The sequence below is a fragment of the Anneissia japonica genome, unplaced genomic scaffold (genome assembly GCF_011630105.1).
Source record: "Anneissia japonica isolate Jap-2015-1 unplaced genomic scaffold, ASM1163010v1 scaffold685_len2926416_cov193, whole genome shotgun sequence".
In the NCBI taxonomy this organism is placed as follows: Eukaryota; Metazoa; Echinodermata; class Crinoidea; order Comatulida; family Comatulidae; genus Anneissia; species Anneissia japonica.
Genome location: NW_022692922.1, coordinates 259,517 through 277,253, shown reverse-complemented (window position 1 = coordinate 277,253; position 17,737 = coordinate 259,517). Strand labels below are relative to the sequence as shown.

General features: G+C 37.2%; 1 protein-coding gene across 1 annotated transcript; it reads right to left on the bottom strand.

The window, feature by feature from the left end:
- Nucleotides 1–237: 237 nt before the first annotated feature.
- Nucleotides 238–17,687, bottom strand: LOC117100458 (mucin-5AC-like; the record flags this gene model as incomplete). The annotated part of the gene is made up of 25 exons (XM_033240160.1): nucleotides 238–1,403; nucleotides 1,908–2,102; nucleotides 2,306–2,572; nucleotides 3,218–3,373; nucleotides 3,762–4,016; nucleotides 4,359–7,046; nucleotides 7,238–7,486; nucleotides 7,843–8,073; nucleotides 8,322–8,607; nucleotides 8,840–8,944; nucleotides 9,172–9,365; nucleotides 9,783–9,986; nucleotides 10,143–10,189; nucleotides 11,562–11,849; nucleotides 12,183–12,420; nucleotides 12,562–12,726; nucleotides 14,418–14,582; nucleotides 14,702–14,846; nucleotides 15,037–15,347; nucleotides 15,469–15,515; nucleotides 15,740–15,971; nucleotides 16,168–16,354; nucleotides 16,534–16,649; nucleotides 16,871–17,419; nucleotides 17,567–17,687. Coding segments are annotated over 25 exons (7,737 nt in total), but the record flags the coding sequence as incomplete, so codon positions are not given.
- Between the last annotated feature and the right edge of the window lie 50 nt (nucleotides 17,688–17,737).

Genomic DNA, 17,737 nt, shown 5'->3' with positions numbered 1-17,737 from the left:
GTTTCACTGTGCGTCGATACTGGTGTTGTGTCGGCATGTATACCATACAGAGTGTGATATAAATTGCCACAATCAGATTTAAACTTTCAACGACAGCTTCAGCTGGCACTAGAGATTTTTTAAAGAATTACATTAAGATAATAGTTAATTGTTTCTACACGTTTAAATGTTTAAAAACGTCAGTAGGCCTACTAAGTAATTTCTGTTGAAACATTAAAAAAATACAATGGAGAAGAATCAATATTCCTCAAAAATTTATTTATGATATAAAGAAAATCTACTGAGTTAAATCACATCACATACATCAAGTAATACACACTATTAATACTATTGTCTCAATTCTCTGAGAATGAGACAGAACATTATTTCTAATAAAACCCAGCACTAAAACAAGATAAATTTTTAGAACAAACATGATCAATTTTCTAACTATTAGCAAACATTATTACAATAATTTTACAATTTCTACATAATCAAAATTCGACATCAAACGTATAAAAATAAACATCTTGAATTATTAAAATGCAATGATATGTAAGTTTGAAAAATATAAATTCAAAATACAATTACAACATGCGGATTAACTAATTTAAAACGACAATAAATGTTACGTATTACAGTAATTAGTTTCCTCTACCCAATACATCAATCAATCAATATCAATTATAACCTAACTACATTTCTTTCTATACAACCAAAATGTACTCTTACAGTATCAATTCCAAACCATCAAAAAAATATATAACTAATGAATTAGATAACAAGATAATTACACAATATTTACATAATTTAAAATTGATATCAAATGTATAAAAATATAATCATATTGATTTGCTTAAAACACAGTTACATATTAAGTTTAAAAAAAAAATAATATACTCTTCAACTCTTCGAAATAAAACATGGAGATTATTGATTTAATTCAGCTATACATATAAAACATGTTATAAATTATTTCCCTTACCCATCGCATCAAACAATGTCATTTATAATACAGTATCCATTGTCTATATCTCTATCAACACACAAGGGAATTCATTTTTACAATTTTATCGCAACTGACAAGTTATCTAATTTGGCATTAGATACATTAATTAATCTTTATTTCTATTGGCAAGCGTTACCACATGCACATGTAACTGCATTTTCAATTAGTATAGTTTTCTCCCTTCCATCGAAGCATCTGAGGGTCTGTTCGACTTTCGCAACTTCCTCGACATTGCACGTCTCACGGATCATCGTTATCTGCAGCAAACTGTCAAAGATATTGGCAACCGTGCCCGTGCCAGACGCACATCTACCGCTACACTGGGATGACATCACCTCCGCAGTACAAGTTAATCCATCCAAGTCAAATTTAACTGTGGAAACTTTGGTAACAATACCACATGTTCCTGATGCAGCTATAAAAAGAAGGGGAAAAAATTAATATTTCATTAACTTAGTCAATCTTGAATGGTGTCCAGGGGTTTGCGCATCAGCAATAAACCATCATAACAAAATACTGTGCACCCTCCCATTCAATAGCCAATTATAAATCCAAGACCCTCTGATATGAGATCACTTTTTCAAAGAACCAAATAACAATATTCAATCTTTTAACCTGATTTTAACCTCTTATTAGAGACAGAGACCCAAGATCACCACATCTCAAAGGTGGTCTTGAATTAGAGGTTTTGCATGCCAGGGAGGCTTACCAGAGACAGTATCTAGTATCTGAAGGTTAGATCAGTACCATATTTGATGGTGATAAAGTTTAGTATAGCGCTTTACCTAGTACCTGAAGGTTGGATCAATATCATTTAATTGTGAAAGAGTTCGGATATATAGCACCTTTATTAACCACTCGAATGCTTATGCGTATTCAATGAAATACTAAGAACTAAAATGTATATTAGTTAACTTACAACATGCAATGCAACTGCCATCCTCTTTCACATTGCCAGACGCCTGCATTCCATCGGGGCACATGCATTCAGAGACCAGTTGACTATTGAAACAAGATCCGTTATCTTCTACACATGACTGCTTTGGGCACACACACTGCTTGTAAACCAAATCCACAGGACCACCATAGGAAAACACAGACCCACAAGATACAGCTGGATATACAAACACATCAACGTTATGAACTTGCAATGTTGTTATTTTGTTATTGCTTACAGTTACAAGGATTGTTTCAAATCTTGTCAGTAGAATGACGACGTAAAATGTGTGCGGACCAAATTTGCAAAATACTTTTGACGTCTATTCGTTTAGCGAGAGGCTGAGTTCAAAACATTTTAATACAAGAGACTATACTTACGACATATACTTTCACTTCTCCATGCCAAGCATATTCCATGTAGAATCTGGCACGTATTGGCATAGCTCTCCAGTAAATCGCACGAGTTACTGCAAGCGGCTTTGCACTCTTGCACAAACTCTTCTGGATCAACAAAGCCATGACAAGGCTTAAACACATCAGTCATCACATGCTCACACTGAGATATGATACTTGTTGGACAAACAAACTCAGTGGTGGTGGCAGTAGTAGTAGTAGTAATTGGTGTCAGTGTTGGTGTGATGGTGGCTGTAAAAAGAAGCAAATATATTTATTATCATTAACCCAGTGTCAACATATTTATTCAATAATCATTAGATGCATTGCAGTGTCTAACTGTAGCATAATTGCAAATTCATTTCAAAATTTATTTGAATTGAAGATTAGGCCTACGGCCAACGGACTTCTCCATCCACTCAGAATTACAAGTGGGTATCTGGTAGGTTCTACTAACTGCAATGTTATGCTATTCTTCCTAGTAAGTTGAGTATGCATTCCTAGTGAGTTGAGTATGCATTCCTAGTGAGTTGAGTATGTGTTCCTAGTGAGTTGAGTATGCGTTCCTAGTGAGTTTTGATCCAATGACAAGGCAATAATTTGAAGCGTTAAATGCCTAGTGGGCATAAATGGCATATAAGACTAACATATTACTATTTTGAATATTTTATGAAGGCTAATTGCTGCAACGAACCTCTTAGGAGTAACTGTTAACAATTAATTGATTAGCATCTTATACATTTACGGGTTTTCATTTACAAAGGTTTCAGAATCCTGTCTCCGCAAGGTTAGAACAGATGCTTTAGGAGTTGTGTCACTTGAAAATATAGATTAAATGCCAAGAGAATGCCAAGTTTAAATGGTGACAAAAATAATAAACTAGTTGCATGAACATACCACATGGCTGGCATTCTCCTGAGACCAGTTCAAATCCTTGAGGACATGTACATTCTGACACCATCATTGCAGCATGACAGGAAACTTGGCCTCCACAGTGCTCTTGATCGTGGCAAATACATTCTCTATATTCCTGACCAGACGGACAATCAACGGCTAGGGGGAAATGAATATGAATGTAATTTGAGAAGAGCTGCCCATTTGCATATAAGCCTACTACAAAATGAAACACGATTTTGTTGAAATGTTACGTTTTTAATTTAATATAGTGTAGCTTTGATGGAGGTATCACAGCATTTTGTTTGTGCGGTTGCGCCTTTTAAATTTATCTTCTCTACATGTTTTTACATTTTTTATGTTTTGTCATAATGGAGTTCTGTCTGAAATTCAGTAAAAGGTTGATTGAATATTTTGTGTCTGGTGGTCTGGGGAGGAAAAAAATTAAATAACTAACACATGAACCTTGTATTGCATAGGTTTAATTAGTATTCAAATAAGGGATTGGGCATAAGGGACAATATAATATACTTCCAATATTACTTACCACATAATCCATCAGAAGTCAATTTAATACAGTGACCAAGGTTTTGACATATTTGAGCGTAAGTGCTTAGAACACTGCACTCAGAGCAGGATGCATGAGCAGCTTGGCAACTAGCGTAAAAGAAGTCTGGATTCATGATAGCATGGCATGGCTTAAATCGGTCAGAGTACAACTCACTACATAGATTTGGGCACTCTGACGTTGGTGATGTCTCCACTATTGGCACACTATGTGTGGGTGCTGGAGTAGTCAATTCTAAATATATAGAAACAGAACAGAGTAAAGTTTTGAATGAATAAAAAGTGTCTCAAGCTATTTATGATTATTTTCATACTATTTAGACCTATATTTCTGACAGGTTGATTTACTTTAACGTTACTGTTCATTCGTGATTAATACATATTACGAGTGAGATAAATAAAAAATATCTGCAGACACATCTATATTTAAAGGGCAAAAATAAAAAAACAATTTTGATTTCAGATTTCAGTGAACATGTATTTGTCTAGCAACTGACTGCTCAAAGTGAGATAGGTTACAATAGGATTGTTTAGAAAATTGGTTTAGTTGCTGTCAAATGATGAATGCATGACTTACCGCAATTGCCATATCTCCATGGAATATTTAGTCCAAATTGAGTGCATCTACTAGCATAAGCTTCTAGAATTAAGCAGTCGGAACACATGGAATGTTCGGCTCGGCACATGAAATAGTACAGCTCAGGATTGATAAATTGATGGCATGGTTCAAAGACAGTGTTATAGACGTCGGAACAATAGTCTGGACAGGATGTAGTAGCCTTAGCGGTAGTAAGTGACTCTGATGTTGTTTCTGATATGGCCTGTAAGGAAATAGTTGACTCTGCCATTGTTGCTGACGAAGCCTGTGTGATATTAGTTGACCTTGGTGTGGTTTCAGATGGTGCCTGTCTGCTGGTGGTTGACCAGATAGTAGTTACCGATGGTACCCGAGAAGTAGTTGACCACAGAGTGGTTGATAACGGTGCACTAGTGCCAGTGGTTGACATTAGAATAGTTTCTGATGATGTATGTGAATTAGTTGATTCTAGAGTGATTGCTGATAATGACTGAGTGGTTGACGCCGGTGTGGTTATTAATGACACCCGACCACTAGTTGGTGACTCTGATGAGGTTGATGATGCAGGCTGTGTGTTAGTGCTAGACCAAGAAGTGGTCGACACGGGTGTCTGGGTGTTAATGGTTGACTTTGGGGTTGTTGCTGATGATGCATGAGATGATATAGTTGATTCTACAATGGTTGCGGATGAGGACTGAGTGGTACCAGTTGATTCCAGATTTGTGGTGGACACCGATAGCCCTTGAGCGGTGGTAGTTAACGCCGACATGGTTGTCACAATATCTGCAGGTGGTGACTCTGAAGTGATTGTTGATGGTGGTTGTGTGATAGTGCTTATAGTGTCGGTGGTTGATCTTGGGGTAGTTTCCAATGATGCCTTATAGGAAGTTGTTGACTGGTCAGTGGTTCCTGGTGGTGCCTGAGTGAAAGTAGTTGACCACGAATTGGGTCTTGTGTATGCCTGGGATGAAGTAGTTGAATCTAAAGTTGTTTCTGATGATGCCTGAATGTTAGTAGTTGACCATGAAGTTGGTGATGGCGTGTTAGAGTTAGGAGTTGACCTTAGAGCTGATGATGACTGACTGGTAGTAGGAGTTGACCCAAGAGTAGTTGCTGACGAATCTTGATTAGTTGTCAATAAAGCCTGAACAGTAGTAGTTGACGCAAAGGTGGTTCCTAAAGACAACTGATCGGAGTTTGGTGATTGTGAAGTGGTTGTTGATAGTGGCTGAATGGTAGTACTTGGCCACGACGTTGTCGAGGATGGTGACCGATTATTGTTGGTTGAGATCGGAGTGGTTGCTGATGATACCTCTTGAGAGGCAGTACTTGGCCCTGCATTTGTTGCTGATGTTGCCTGAGACTCTAGAGTGGTTGCTGATGGGTTAGTGTTTGAAATCGGATTGGCTGCTGATAATGCATGAGAGAAGGCAGTTGATTCTACAGTGGTGGTTGCTGATGACGACGGTGTGGTAGTTGCAGTTGACCTCGGATTCGTCACTAAAGATGCCTGAGAGGAAGTAGTTGATTCAACGGTTGTTTCTGATGTTACCTGTGAGGAAGAAATTGATTCTAGATTTGTTGCTGGTGTCTTAGTGTTAGAGGTTGAAAACGGAGTAGCTGCTGATGATGCCTGAGAGGACTCGGTAATTGATTCTACCGTGGTTGCTGATGATGACGAAGTGGTAGTAGTAGTTGACCTCGGAGTCGTTGCTGATGATTGTTGAGTGGTAACCAATGGTGCCCGAGAGGTATTAGTTGACACTAAGGTGGTAGCTAATAATAACTGATCAAAAGCTGATGATTCTGAAGCAGTTGTTGATAGTGGCTGAGTGGTAGTACTTAACCATGTGGTCGATGATTGTGGCTGGATGTTGGTAGTCGACCTCAGGGTTGTTGCTAATGATGCCTGAGAGGAAGTAGTTGACCCGGCACTATTTGCTAATAATGGCTGAGTGGTATTAGTGAAATATGGAGCTGATTCCTGAGTTGCTGACGATTCCCGAGTGGTTGCAGTGAGTAATTCTGAACTGGTTGTTGATAGAGGCTGAGTACTAGCTGACTTCGAAGCGTTTGGTAATGATGCCTGCGTAGTAGCAGTTGACTCCGGATTGGTTGACAACAATACCTGAACGGTAGTAGTAGATGCCAACATAGTAATAGAAGGTGTCTCAGTGGTAGTAGGCCGAGTTGACCCCAAAAAGGATACTGCCTGAGGGCTTGTAGTTGACATCGACCCGCCTGTTTGTTGAGTGGTTGACTCTGGAGTGGCTCCTGATGGCCTCTGAGTGGTAGTTGTTGTTGCTGGTTGTGTATGAATGGTAGTAGTTAGCATCTTCTGAGTGGTAGCATTCTGTGTGGTTGCTAATGATGTTCCACTTGTAGTATATGGTGTCTGCTTGGATATTATTGGAGTCTGAGTAAAGCTATTTTGTGTCTGTGCAGTAGCTAATGGTGCTCGAGTGGTGGTACTTGGTGCCAGATTGGTAGTAGTTGGTGCCAGATTGGTAGTAGTTGGTGCATGTGTAAAAGTTGTTTGCATCTCAGATTGTGTAGTAGTTGGCATCTTGACATCTAGTGCCTGGACTGTAGAAGACACTTGTGTGGTAGGTAGCCGAGTAGTCATTAACGTCGTTACTGCTGACAAAAGTAATTCAGAATTGGTCGTTTTGTCTTTACCTTCTACTTCTGGAAGTTCAGTACAACAAAACAAAAAGACATTAAGATTATAAAACAATCAAAAATATTATTAAAAATATCTATTTGAATACACTTATCTTAACTTATAATATAATAATTAATTATAAGGCGTTTTACTTTCTTTCCTTATTATTTGGAATGTTTTATTATTGAATGAAAGAGCTTAATTGTTAACTTACCACACTTGCTTGACTCTCTCCAGTCAAGAACAACGCCAAATACAGAACAAATCTGTGCATATCGTTCAAGAACCATGCATTCATTACACAAGAAGGCTGGTTGCTTACAAATCTCATAGAACAGGATCGGTGACTGTGTGGTATGACATGGACGGAAGACCTCACCGTACATTTTGTTACATGTGCTTTTACATTTATCACTTGCTGACGATTTGCCATCTGAGACTTGCGGTTTGGTGGGCAAAGATACTGTAAAAATAGTAGCTAAACTTAAAAGTGGAAATTGCATGCAACAATAATACAACGACATCAACGGAAAAAAAAAACTTCATAGTGCTTTCTAATTCTTTTTCTCTTAACATTATTACTACGCATTCGACTTCCAACTTTCTTTTTTCTTGTCTATGCTTCAGGTTTCACCGCAGACCCAATACATTCACAAATGAAAATAATAAAATAAATAAATACATAAATGAAAGGTTACCGTACTGTACGGCTTGAGAATTATTTTATAAACAGTGAGGAATTAGAAGCCCTTATCTGAAGTGCACCTGCAGCCAGGGGAGCAGCTACAATTCAAAGATCTATGTTTCAAATTATCTTACCCGTCTTCTCTGTTACTCTTTGGAATGATGACTGAGTGGGCAAAGCATCGCACATATCCACACATTCTCCATTCTGCATAACTTTGCCCTCTGGGCAAGCACAACCCTCAACGCATGTGTCCGGACATTGATCACTACCATCGTCTTGAGATATCAGTCGAAATTTATTTTCACATGCGCTGCAGACACCAATACATGGCTTATACTCCTGACAACCTTGACACTGGATTGCTTAAAGAGAAAATTGTTATGAACTGAAATTAATAAAACGCCATAGATGGATATACAAATATACTTAAATATAGCATTGCCTCCGATATACAAATGGGTATGATTAAGTTTAAACAGACCTATGTAAATTTAGGGGATCCCTTAAAATCATGTTTGCACTTATAATCATGCAAGCACCTTAATGACTAATTTTGTATTCTAGTACTTTAGTCTACTAGTCTGTATGATATTCTATCTCTAAGACTTACGACAAAGATTCTGGTTCCTCCAGCTGATGTACACTTTCATGGCGCTACATTGATGGGCGTAGGCAGAAATGGCAGTACAAAGTTTCTCACAGCCTGTACCCCCATTACAGTTGCAGGCGTCATTCACACATTGCTGTATGTATAAATCAGGTGAAACGACACTGTGGCATGGTCTGAATACGTCTGACTTCAGAATTGCACATTTTCTCCTGGCCCATAATTCACGAGCAGGATACAAGCTGCATGCACTTTGGATCACTTCAGACTCAACACAATAATTATGAAGCTAAGATAAAAAGATATTACATATTATGTAATTATTTAACAATATCGTAATCTGCAGAAACAGTGCTCTGGTTTAATAATATTCATAATATTTTCACATGGACACATATTTAAAATCTTGTAAATTAAATATTACTGGAATAAAAGGATCTCATTATTTAACCCCAAACATAAAGGATGGAAGACAGTTGGTACACATAAAGTGAGTACATGACAAAAGTAACAGAACTCACCCTCCAACTGTGACCAAATTCTGTTGCTGAGATTGCAGGCATTCCTGACCTCTTGGTGAAGTCATCATTTTGATTGCCATTGTAGTTACCACATAGACCTGACACCTTCAGAAAATAATAAAACATTTAATAATTTATACCGATAAAACATAACCGTATCAGCCCTTATTCTGCCGATTTTGTTTACGGAGCTACACAGAAACTTAATTTTTTATCATTGAGGGAAGAATAACAAAAGTACAATTATATAATGCAAACAAATATTATGAAGAATCATACTATAAATATAAATTGCTAAAAAATGTTGGTCATAATAATGAACAAAACGTTACCTGTCCTTTATAGTAAGGGTCTAATTTAACTTGTACCCAAGTTCCCTTGTCCCAAGTAAGTGTAACACCAATATTTGTGTGAACAAAGACATACAAGCCAACTTCACTAACACGAATACGATCAGGATTTCGGGAGGTGACATGCATGGGTTTTCCCCGTACAAGGTGCACTTTGTCCTTGTCTCGTCCAGAACCTGTACAACACATCAAAAATGTATTAAAGAATAACATTAAAGACATGAATTCACATCAGGGGCAGATCCGGAATTTTTCAAAGGGGCGGGAGGAAGGGAACAACATATTCAGAATAGATAAATGAGTAGCGCTAATTTCAATATGTTCACTAAAAATTTAAAATTTAGTGACAAATGGGGTGGGGGGAACGTTCCCCCGTGTACCTACTGGATCCGTGCCTCCACACATAATGGCCTATATGTCCTTCACATCGTTATAATTATCATCATGTTCACCATTTAATATCATAATACCATCATCATCATCATGATTATCATTAGGCCTACCATTATCATTATCATATCATTTTGAAGGAATGAGAAGGGATACTAGGTCTATGTAATACATTAGCCATTAACATAGTACTGTATGCCTACCAATGGTAAATTTGACAGATTTTGTGCAGGTGACGCCAGCAACACCGCAAGGTACATTCTTGATTACTATACGGAAAGGTTCAAATCCATCATCTTGTTTGTTGTAATGGTTGCTTGCAAGTTCGTAGTCACAGTCCCCATGCAGGTCAAACCTCTTGCCGTCAAACGATGTAAAGTGAGGATCACCCCAAGCTGTACAGATTCCTGATAGATTGCAAATGGTTAAAACAATTAAACATATTGAGAGACGATGGAGCGATGATTGATTGATATCAAAATAGAATTGCATATAACATAGTAATTATAATACTTTTACAGACAACTATGCATGTGAAATTATTTCCAAAACTGTGTACTCACCTGGACATTCTTTCTCTTCACATTCCCATGATGTTCCTATACAGGTGCTGAAAATAATTCAAAAAATGTTTTGGATTATTTTGAATTAAAATAAGCAGTGCACGGTATGGAACACTTCTCCATTTTCTAATACTCGATTTGTAATTTTGCCAGTACATTTTTTGGACAAATAAAGTTTCTGTATTCTGTTATGTTTTTATAAATACAAATTGTACAAATTACTAGTTTGGATATAGATGCAATTTCAACAACCAACTTAGTACCAAATGCAGGGGTCACCTCACCTGTCCACAAGTTGGTACTAGGCCTACTTAATGCAGGGGTCATCTCACCTGTCAAGCTGGTACTAGGCCTAATTAATGCAGGGGTCATCTCACCTGTCAAGCTGGTACTAGGCCTAATTAATGCAGGGGTCATCTCACCTGTCAAGCTGGTACTAGACCTACTTAATGCAGGGGTCATCTCAATTGTCAAGTTGGTACTAGACCTACTTAATGCAGGGGTCATCTCACCCGTCAAGTTGGTACTAGGCCTACTTAATAGCCTTTCTGAAGCGTGTTTCTTGCATCTTTAGCTCATATTACTTAATTTGAAAGTTAGTCTATTTTTCTTGCAATTTGCTAGTTTGTTTGATCGTATTGTTAAAACGTGCAGTTCGAATTTGTTCAGGGGCTCCCTTCAGATCTCATTCCAAACAATTATTTTTTAACTGGAAAATATTAAACGTCTTTGACATTAATAAACTACAATCTGCCTTATTTATGTACCGTTTAACCAACAATCTACTTCCGGCACACATTAGTTCATTACTTAACAAACCCTCTGATACTCATTCACACTTCACTCGTTTTTCTGTTACCAATTTTTATGCTAAAAAATGTGAGTTTCATACCAGACGCCATTCAATCCTTTACACCGGTCCTAAGCTTTGGGGGAGTCTTTCACACTCTTTAAAAAACAAACCATCTCTCTCAAGTTTCAGGATTACCTATAAAAAGTCTTTGGTGCAGATATACGGTGAGTAAGTTTCTCTTTGATCATTACTTATCTATTTATTATAATCATCTCATTATTATTATTATTATTATTATTATTATTATTATTATTATTATTATTATTATTATTATTATTATCATCATTATCATTATTAAGTTTGATTTCACACTTTATGCTGTGTTCTAAAGTTTTATGTACCATCTTCTGGTTTTGTTTTTTTTACAGGAGGTCAAGTCTTAAAGTTTTTGACTTATTTTGACCTCCTTCCACACTTCCTATAAATATATTTTCACTTGTACTTACACCGATTTTGTAACCTTGTACTATTATCATATTGTTATCACCTTAATATTGTTATGTTAATTTGAAGTGTTGGAGAAAACCATTAAACAAACAAACAAACAAACAAACAATTGTTCTTACCATTTGTTACAACCGATCATGATGTCCTCCCCTTTCTTGTACACATTTCCGCCATGCTGGCACGGACAGTTATCGGGTGCTACACATTCCATCACGTTTTCATCGAATACAAATCCATCCAGGCAAACACAGCCTGGGACGCACTGGCCTGGCAACTGCTCCTTATGACTTTCCATGTTTGCACATGTCTTGGATTGGCTGGGCTTACAGGTGGAGAATGCCATGTGGTTACCACATTCATCGGAACAGACCTCTTTCTCACAGGTGAAACTCCCATTTGTACATTCACTAAAATGCAAAAAAAAAAAAATAAATCTCATTATATTGGTTAAATAAGTTTAAATACTCTGTTTTACAATATCTCAAGTGGTGAGATTTTTCATTTCTTATATTGTTGGATAGCAGACTAAAGTACGCAGTTACACCCCATAATGTTTTGCAAAATTTGTAAGTAATATTTTGATAAACATTATATATTTCTTTATTATTATGTATCGTTTAACACATCAATACAATAGTTGAACATGTTCCTTTGCTACCAGGTAATGTTTGTTTTGTCCAGTTGGGAAAGTAACATATTTGTACAAGTAGGCCTAGGCCTAAATAACAAAATATAATCACCATGGTCCACATGGACTCTGATACAAGAAGCCTGGTGATACTAGACCGTTGTCTGATGGACAAGGACATTCCGATGGAGTCACACAAGAACCGTCTTGGTCAAGCACCTTGCCCTCCGGACAAGCACAGCCAGGTACACAACCTGGATGACAAGGGAAACCACTGGACAATGAAGCACACGATGACCCACAGGTTGAAGCACATTCGTGGTAAACAAGATCACCTTCACAGGCAACAGCTGTAGGGAAAATAAAAATAAAGATCATAGGAAAATGAAAATCAAAAATCTAAATAACCCCCAAGATGCTAGTGAAACACACGTAATCATTACTACAATTTATTCCATTAAATACAAATTGACAAAACACGGACAGCTTACCACAAGCTGGAATACTATCCCTCCATTTTAGAACGACGCCTTTAGCACTACAATCAACAGCGTATTGTTCGATGATGGTACAGCTGCATTCTGATGTCTTACAGCCACAAACTTGGGACATACAAGCATGGTAGTACGCCTCTGAGTCCAGTACACTCAAACATTCTGTATACAATCGGCGAAAGCAAAATGTTCTTTTATTGCTAGATTTTAAGTTTCCTCAAATGTGTTTACATAAAAAACGTGCTCCAGTCGGACGCAGTAGTTTGAGTAGATAACATACTCGTCTCTTATACACATCTAGATGTGTATAAGAGACAGGAATTGGCCCACCCACTTTTTCCTCTGAGGGGCCTCGCCCTCCATATTCTTTCTTATTATGATTATGATTATTATTATGATTATGATTATGATTATGATTATGATTATGATTATGATTATGATTATGATTATGATTATGATTATGATTATGATTATGATTATTATTATTATTATTATTATTATTATTATTATTATTATTGTTATTGTTATTATTATTATTATTATTATTATTATTATTATTATTATTATTATTATTTGGTGCTATATGACCTTGTTTATTTGCGCCTTATAAATTGACCTGTTATTATTATAGAATATAGGTCTAGATTCCTTTTTTGCCATTTTAATTACAAGTTTCATTTTTGAGTTGACCAACCAAATGTTGATTGACGTCTGTAAAATTTCCTTGAAACCCACTTTGAGCATGAGAAAAAAGAATGGACTCGACCGCCTTCTCGAATTCTGTATATAGGCATATGGGGGAGGCCCTCTTTCTCCCTCTTTATGAAGCGACGCTTTTTATGCTACCCATGGAGATGTACAGTAAGTGTAACTGATTGGCTTACCTAACCATATTTAAACTCCATTTAATTTAACGAAAACAATAAGTAAAGGCTTAATTACGTCATTTTTAAAAATAAAGTTCTCTGAAGGTTAATTTCAGAATTTACAGTACACAGTATTTATTGTGTTATAGGTTGTAAAAACTGTATTGAAATTTTAAAAAAAATCTTCCGAATAAAAAAAAGTTTTTCTGACCTCAGCCTCAACCGTCGTGGGGCTGAGATGGGTGGACATTCTATTTGCACAAGACCCTCCCTGGGTCCCCTCTATACGACTTCCTGGACCCGCCACAGTTGGAGTAGGTCTATCATTTCCGGGCTACTATAGAAGGGTAATTTTTATCCATCGGAGGAAAAGTGAATGTTTCGTCGTGGAATAGACCTACCTATATCAAGGATACCCCTCATGATTAATAATTCATTTGAGATCGTGGAAGCAATCTCGACTTATGACTTTGTTCAGAAATCAGTGGCGGATTCAAGGGGGTGGGGCCTAAATTTTAAATCTGGGAGTGCAATTTCCGACCATCTAGAGGTGCCATAATCACAAATTTTCTTAGCTCAGCCTCACGCATGTTGGGGCTGAGGTAGTACATCCTCGGTCTGGGAAAGTACCCCCTCCACTGTTCCCCCTATAGGCCTATTTCGAATTTCAGGATCCGCCACTGGAAATTACAACAATTATGAAGTCATATTACAGTAGCTTGATGCCTTTAAAATTAAATAACTGATAAAATTCACCAAACTTCGTCAAAAATCCGTATCTTCCAGGGGGACTTCGCCCCTACCGGGGGCCCTTGGTGACCCCTGGCCCCAGCCTAGATGCTCACTTCGCTCGCTACTTTACCTTATGAAATGCCCCCCCCCCACACACTTTCAAAAACGTTCCGCCGCCGTTGAGAATACTAAGTGTGTAATAATATATATATGCAATATATAACTTGAGGAACGAAATATTTTGCTCGCACAAACCTGAAAAGGGTCCATTCACCATCTTGAAAACGGTACATTTTTCCACTGCTAATGAAAAATGCTGTTGATGTAACATGCAAAAGTTGAAATGATAAGCCGGAGTATCGCAGAAGGCAGAGGTCTGCCATTTACTTCCGAAAGACTGGGCCGTCGTCTCGATGTCACCTGATTTAAAAAGATAAAAAACATTTTAATCTTTATCTGCTAGAACATTTATAGAATACTACCCCAAAATTCATCAAATCAATTTAACTACTACTGTCAAGTCGTAGAAACTGTCTAACCTGATTTTGTGTAAAAGTCATCTTCTTGATTCCCGTTGAATGTACCACAGAGACCACAGAGATTATGTTTAAGGCTTGGAGGTGCAGTTATGGTGACACGGTAATCCTCAGTTACCTCCACTTGTACACCATTTGACAACGTCACCTACAAAATCAATATTGGGAATTAAGATTATTCCGGTTGAATTTATAAGGATTATTTTATTAGATTATTGGACCTATGGACCTGAGGACCAACGATCACCACTTCAAACAGAAAGCAATGTTAACCAAAACAGTAAATCAGACATCAGAAGACCTATACATTATATAAAAAAGAATGTAATGTACGTCACCTTTGCCACTGAAGTTGTTGGTCTATCTATCAAAACCCCATTGTACTCTGCTGGCAGTTTCTTGACATCCTCATCATTGACCAAAATCTCTGTGCTGCGCACTCGAACACGTGTAGTACCGATCATGATGATAACAGCACGGGAACAACTCGTGCCAAACTGGCTACATCCATAGTTCTGTACATTCACAGAAAAGTCATTGTCCAGGCTAGGGCAGTCAGTAACGAGAACGTACTCGCAGTCACCAGTAAAATCAAAATGTTTTCCATCGAACGATTTGAAGTGGTCAGCACCAGCCAGCCAACATCGACCTGAAATAGGGTAATTTAGATGCTTGGCTCAATAAGAAAGCAAACCAAGTGACTGAAATTAGCAATAAAGAAATATTGTCATAATATAATCATATTTGTTATTTATGTTTAAAGTACTTACCTGGAGAGTCATATTCAGAACAATCCCACTTTCCATCTATGCAAACACTAATAAATAATAAACAAAAATTAAATTAAATAGAAATCCAGTTAGATAATGAAAGTACCGGTATATTTTAATAGTTAATATAATTATAAATATACTAGAAATGAAATAATTTCTGGTAATTAAGGTATAAATCAATGAAAGTACCGGTATATTTTAATAATTAATATAATTATAAATATACTAGAAATGAAATAATTTCTGGTAATTAAAGTATAAATCATACCATTCGCTAATATCGTCCCTCATCACACGACCTGGTTGTATTTGATGTCCGTTAAATTCACACGGACATTCACTCGGGGCAATACACTTGTTGTCTACCAACATTTGACCAGCTGGACAATGACAGCCCTCGATACAGTAGTCGTTTTCACAATCTACGACTTGGTTCCCACAAGTTTGAGGGCAAGTACTTCCACATATCTGGTACTCCATTCCGTCTGGGCATTGTAGAGCTGTTTAAAAAGCAATTAAAATTTACATTCCTACATTTGATAATCTTCAATGCGAACATTTTGCAATTGAAAACATGTGATTGACTGCGATAAGGTAAAAAAGTGATTGAACTATGAACGATTTTTAACTCATAATTTTAAAAAATGTCTTGAAAATACACAAAAAGTACACAATGTGCTGCATAAAAGTACTTACGGCATTTGTCAGGAGTTCTCCACTCAACCACTTCCTCTTCCCATGCACAGGCGCTGGAGTAGGCGGAGAAAGCATTACAGCTACACTCTGTCATTACGACGTCCTTATTAGCATCACTCCCACTTGCAAGCAGACAGTCACAAATGTACTCCTTACATGCGTCAATAAAGGGGGTTACATCCACCTTCTTCAGAAAGAAAATTTAGAATATTCAGGTTAACTTTAGGCATAAGTGAAAAAATTAAACACCTCTTTTGAGACATTATAAAAGTTTATAAAAATCATTTTAATTTTGACTTGGGTTATTAGTAAAGACTAGCATCCAAGTTGTAGTTGACTGATCTTAAATTTGACATTTAGGCCTACCTCGTTGCAGCTTTGAAAGACTCCTCCTCGTAACTTTCCACACACAGACATATATTCAGTTTTTGCAGTTGCACTGATACTGTCAGTACATCGTCTACTCTCATCATAGCAAGGTCCTTAAAAAACAACATATAAAATATTTTTTCAGGGTGATGTCATTAACAATACAATTATCAAATGTTGCACAAGACTCTCACTGTTCTTTATAAGAGTACAGTACCTATTAAAAACTTTAGTTGATGATTCTATCAAACATAGTAGTGATATAAGGGACCACAGGGGGTTGGTATAGGGGTACACGTAACCAAATTCATAAATGTTAATGCTAATATCTTACCTTTCTGATCAACAGTTTCCCAGCTCCTACCGAAACGTTCTGCTGTAACTTGTTTTGCTCCCTCTGGTGACAAGAAGTCATCATCTTGATCTTCATTGTTATTGCCACAAAGGCCACATAGACCACCATACAGTTCTTCGGATGTTATGTCAACTGTATAACGTGACATACCGTCCCAGATAACATTAAATCCAATTGGACTTGACACGACAACCCAACCAGAAACAAACAACACTTCAACGCCATTCACAGTACCGGATTCAGTGAGGAACTCGTCGACGTTGTAATCCACTACAACAGCTTGTTCTCCTTCTTTGCGCAACTGTAGCGTCATCATGCCGTTGTCAGTGTCTAACTCAATGGTCAGTCGTTGTTTGCAAGTATTTTCCGCGCATTGCTCTGTTGATAGGTAGATGGAAAACAAGCCCAAGTCTTGGCAGTCTTTAGCGAGTATGAGGGAGCAGGTACTGTCGAATATGAAATGTTTTCCGTCGAAAGTTCTGTAGTACTTCTGAGACCAAACGGTGCAGTAACCTACAGTTGGTACAGCTAGATAATAATAATAATAATAATAAAACACAATAAGGATCGTGAAACAGCTTTACTGGTACCTATGTAACTTCATCACTGAATGTCCAAAAGGAATATTTTATAAAATATATTAAAATATAAGTAGGCATGAAAGTCTTAACTCACGTGTAGGAACAAGAAATACTGGAGTCGTAGGAATCAGCGGTTTATTAACGGCCGTGGTCAGCTTTTCATTAGCTTCCGTAATTTTAGCTACCTCCTTAGTGTTTTCTGGTTTTTCTGTCAAAGATATAATTATGTATGTATTCTCTGAATGTGTGTATGTATGTATATATA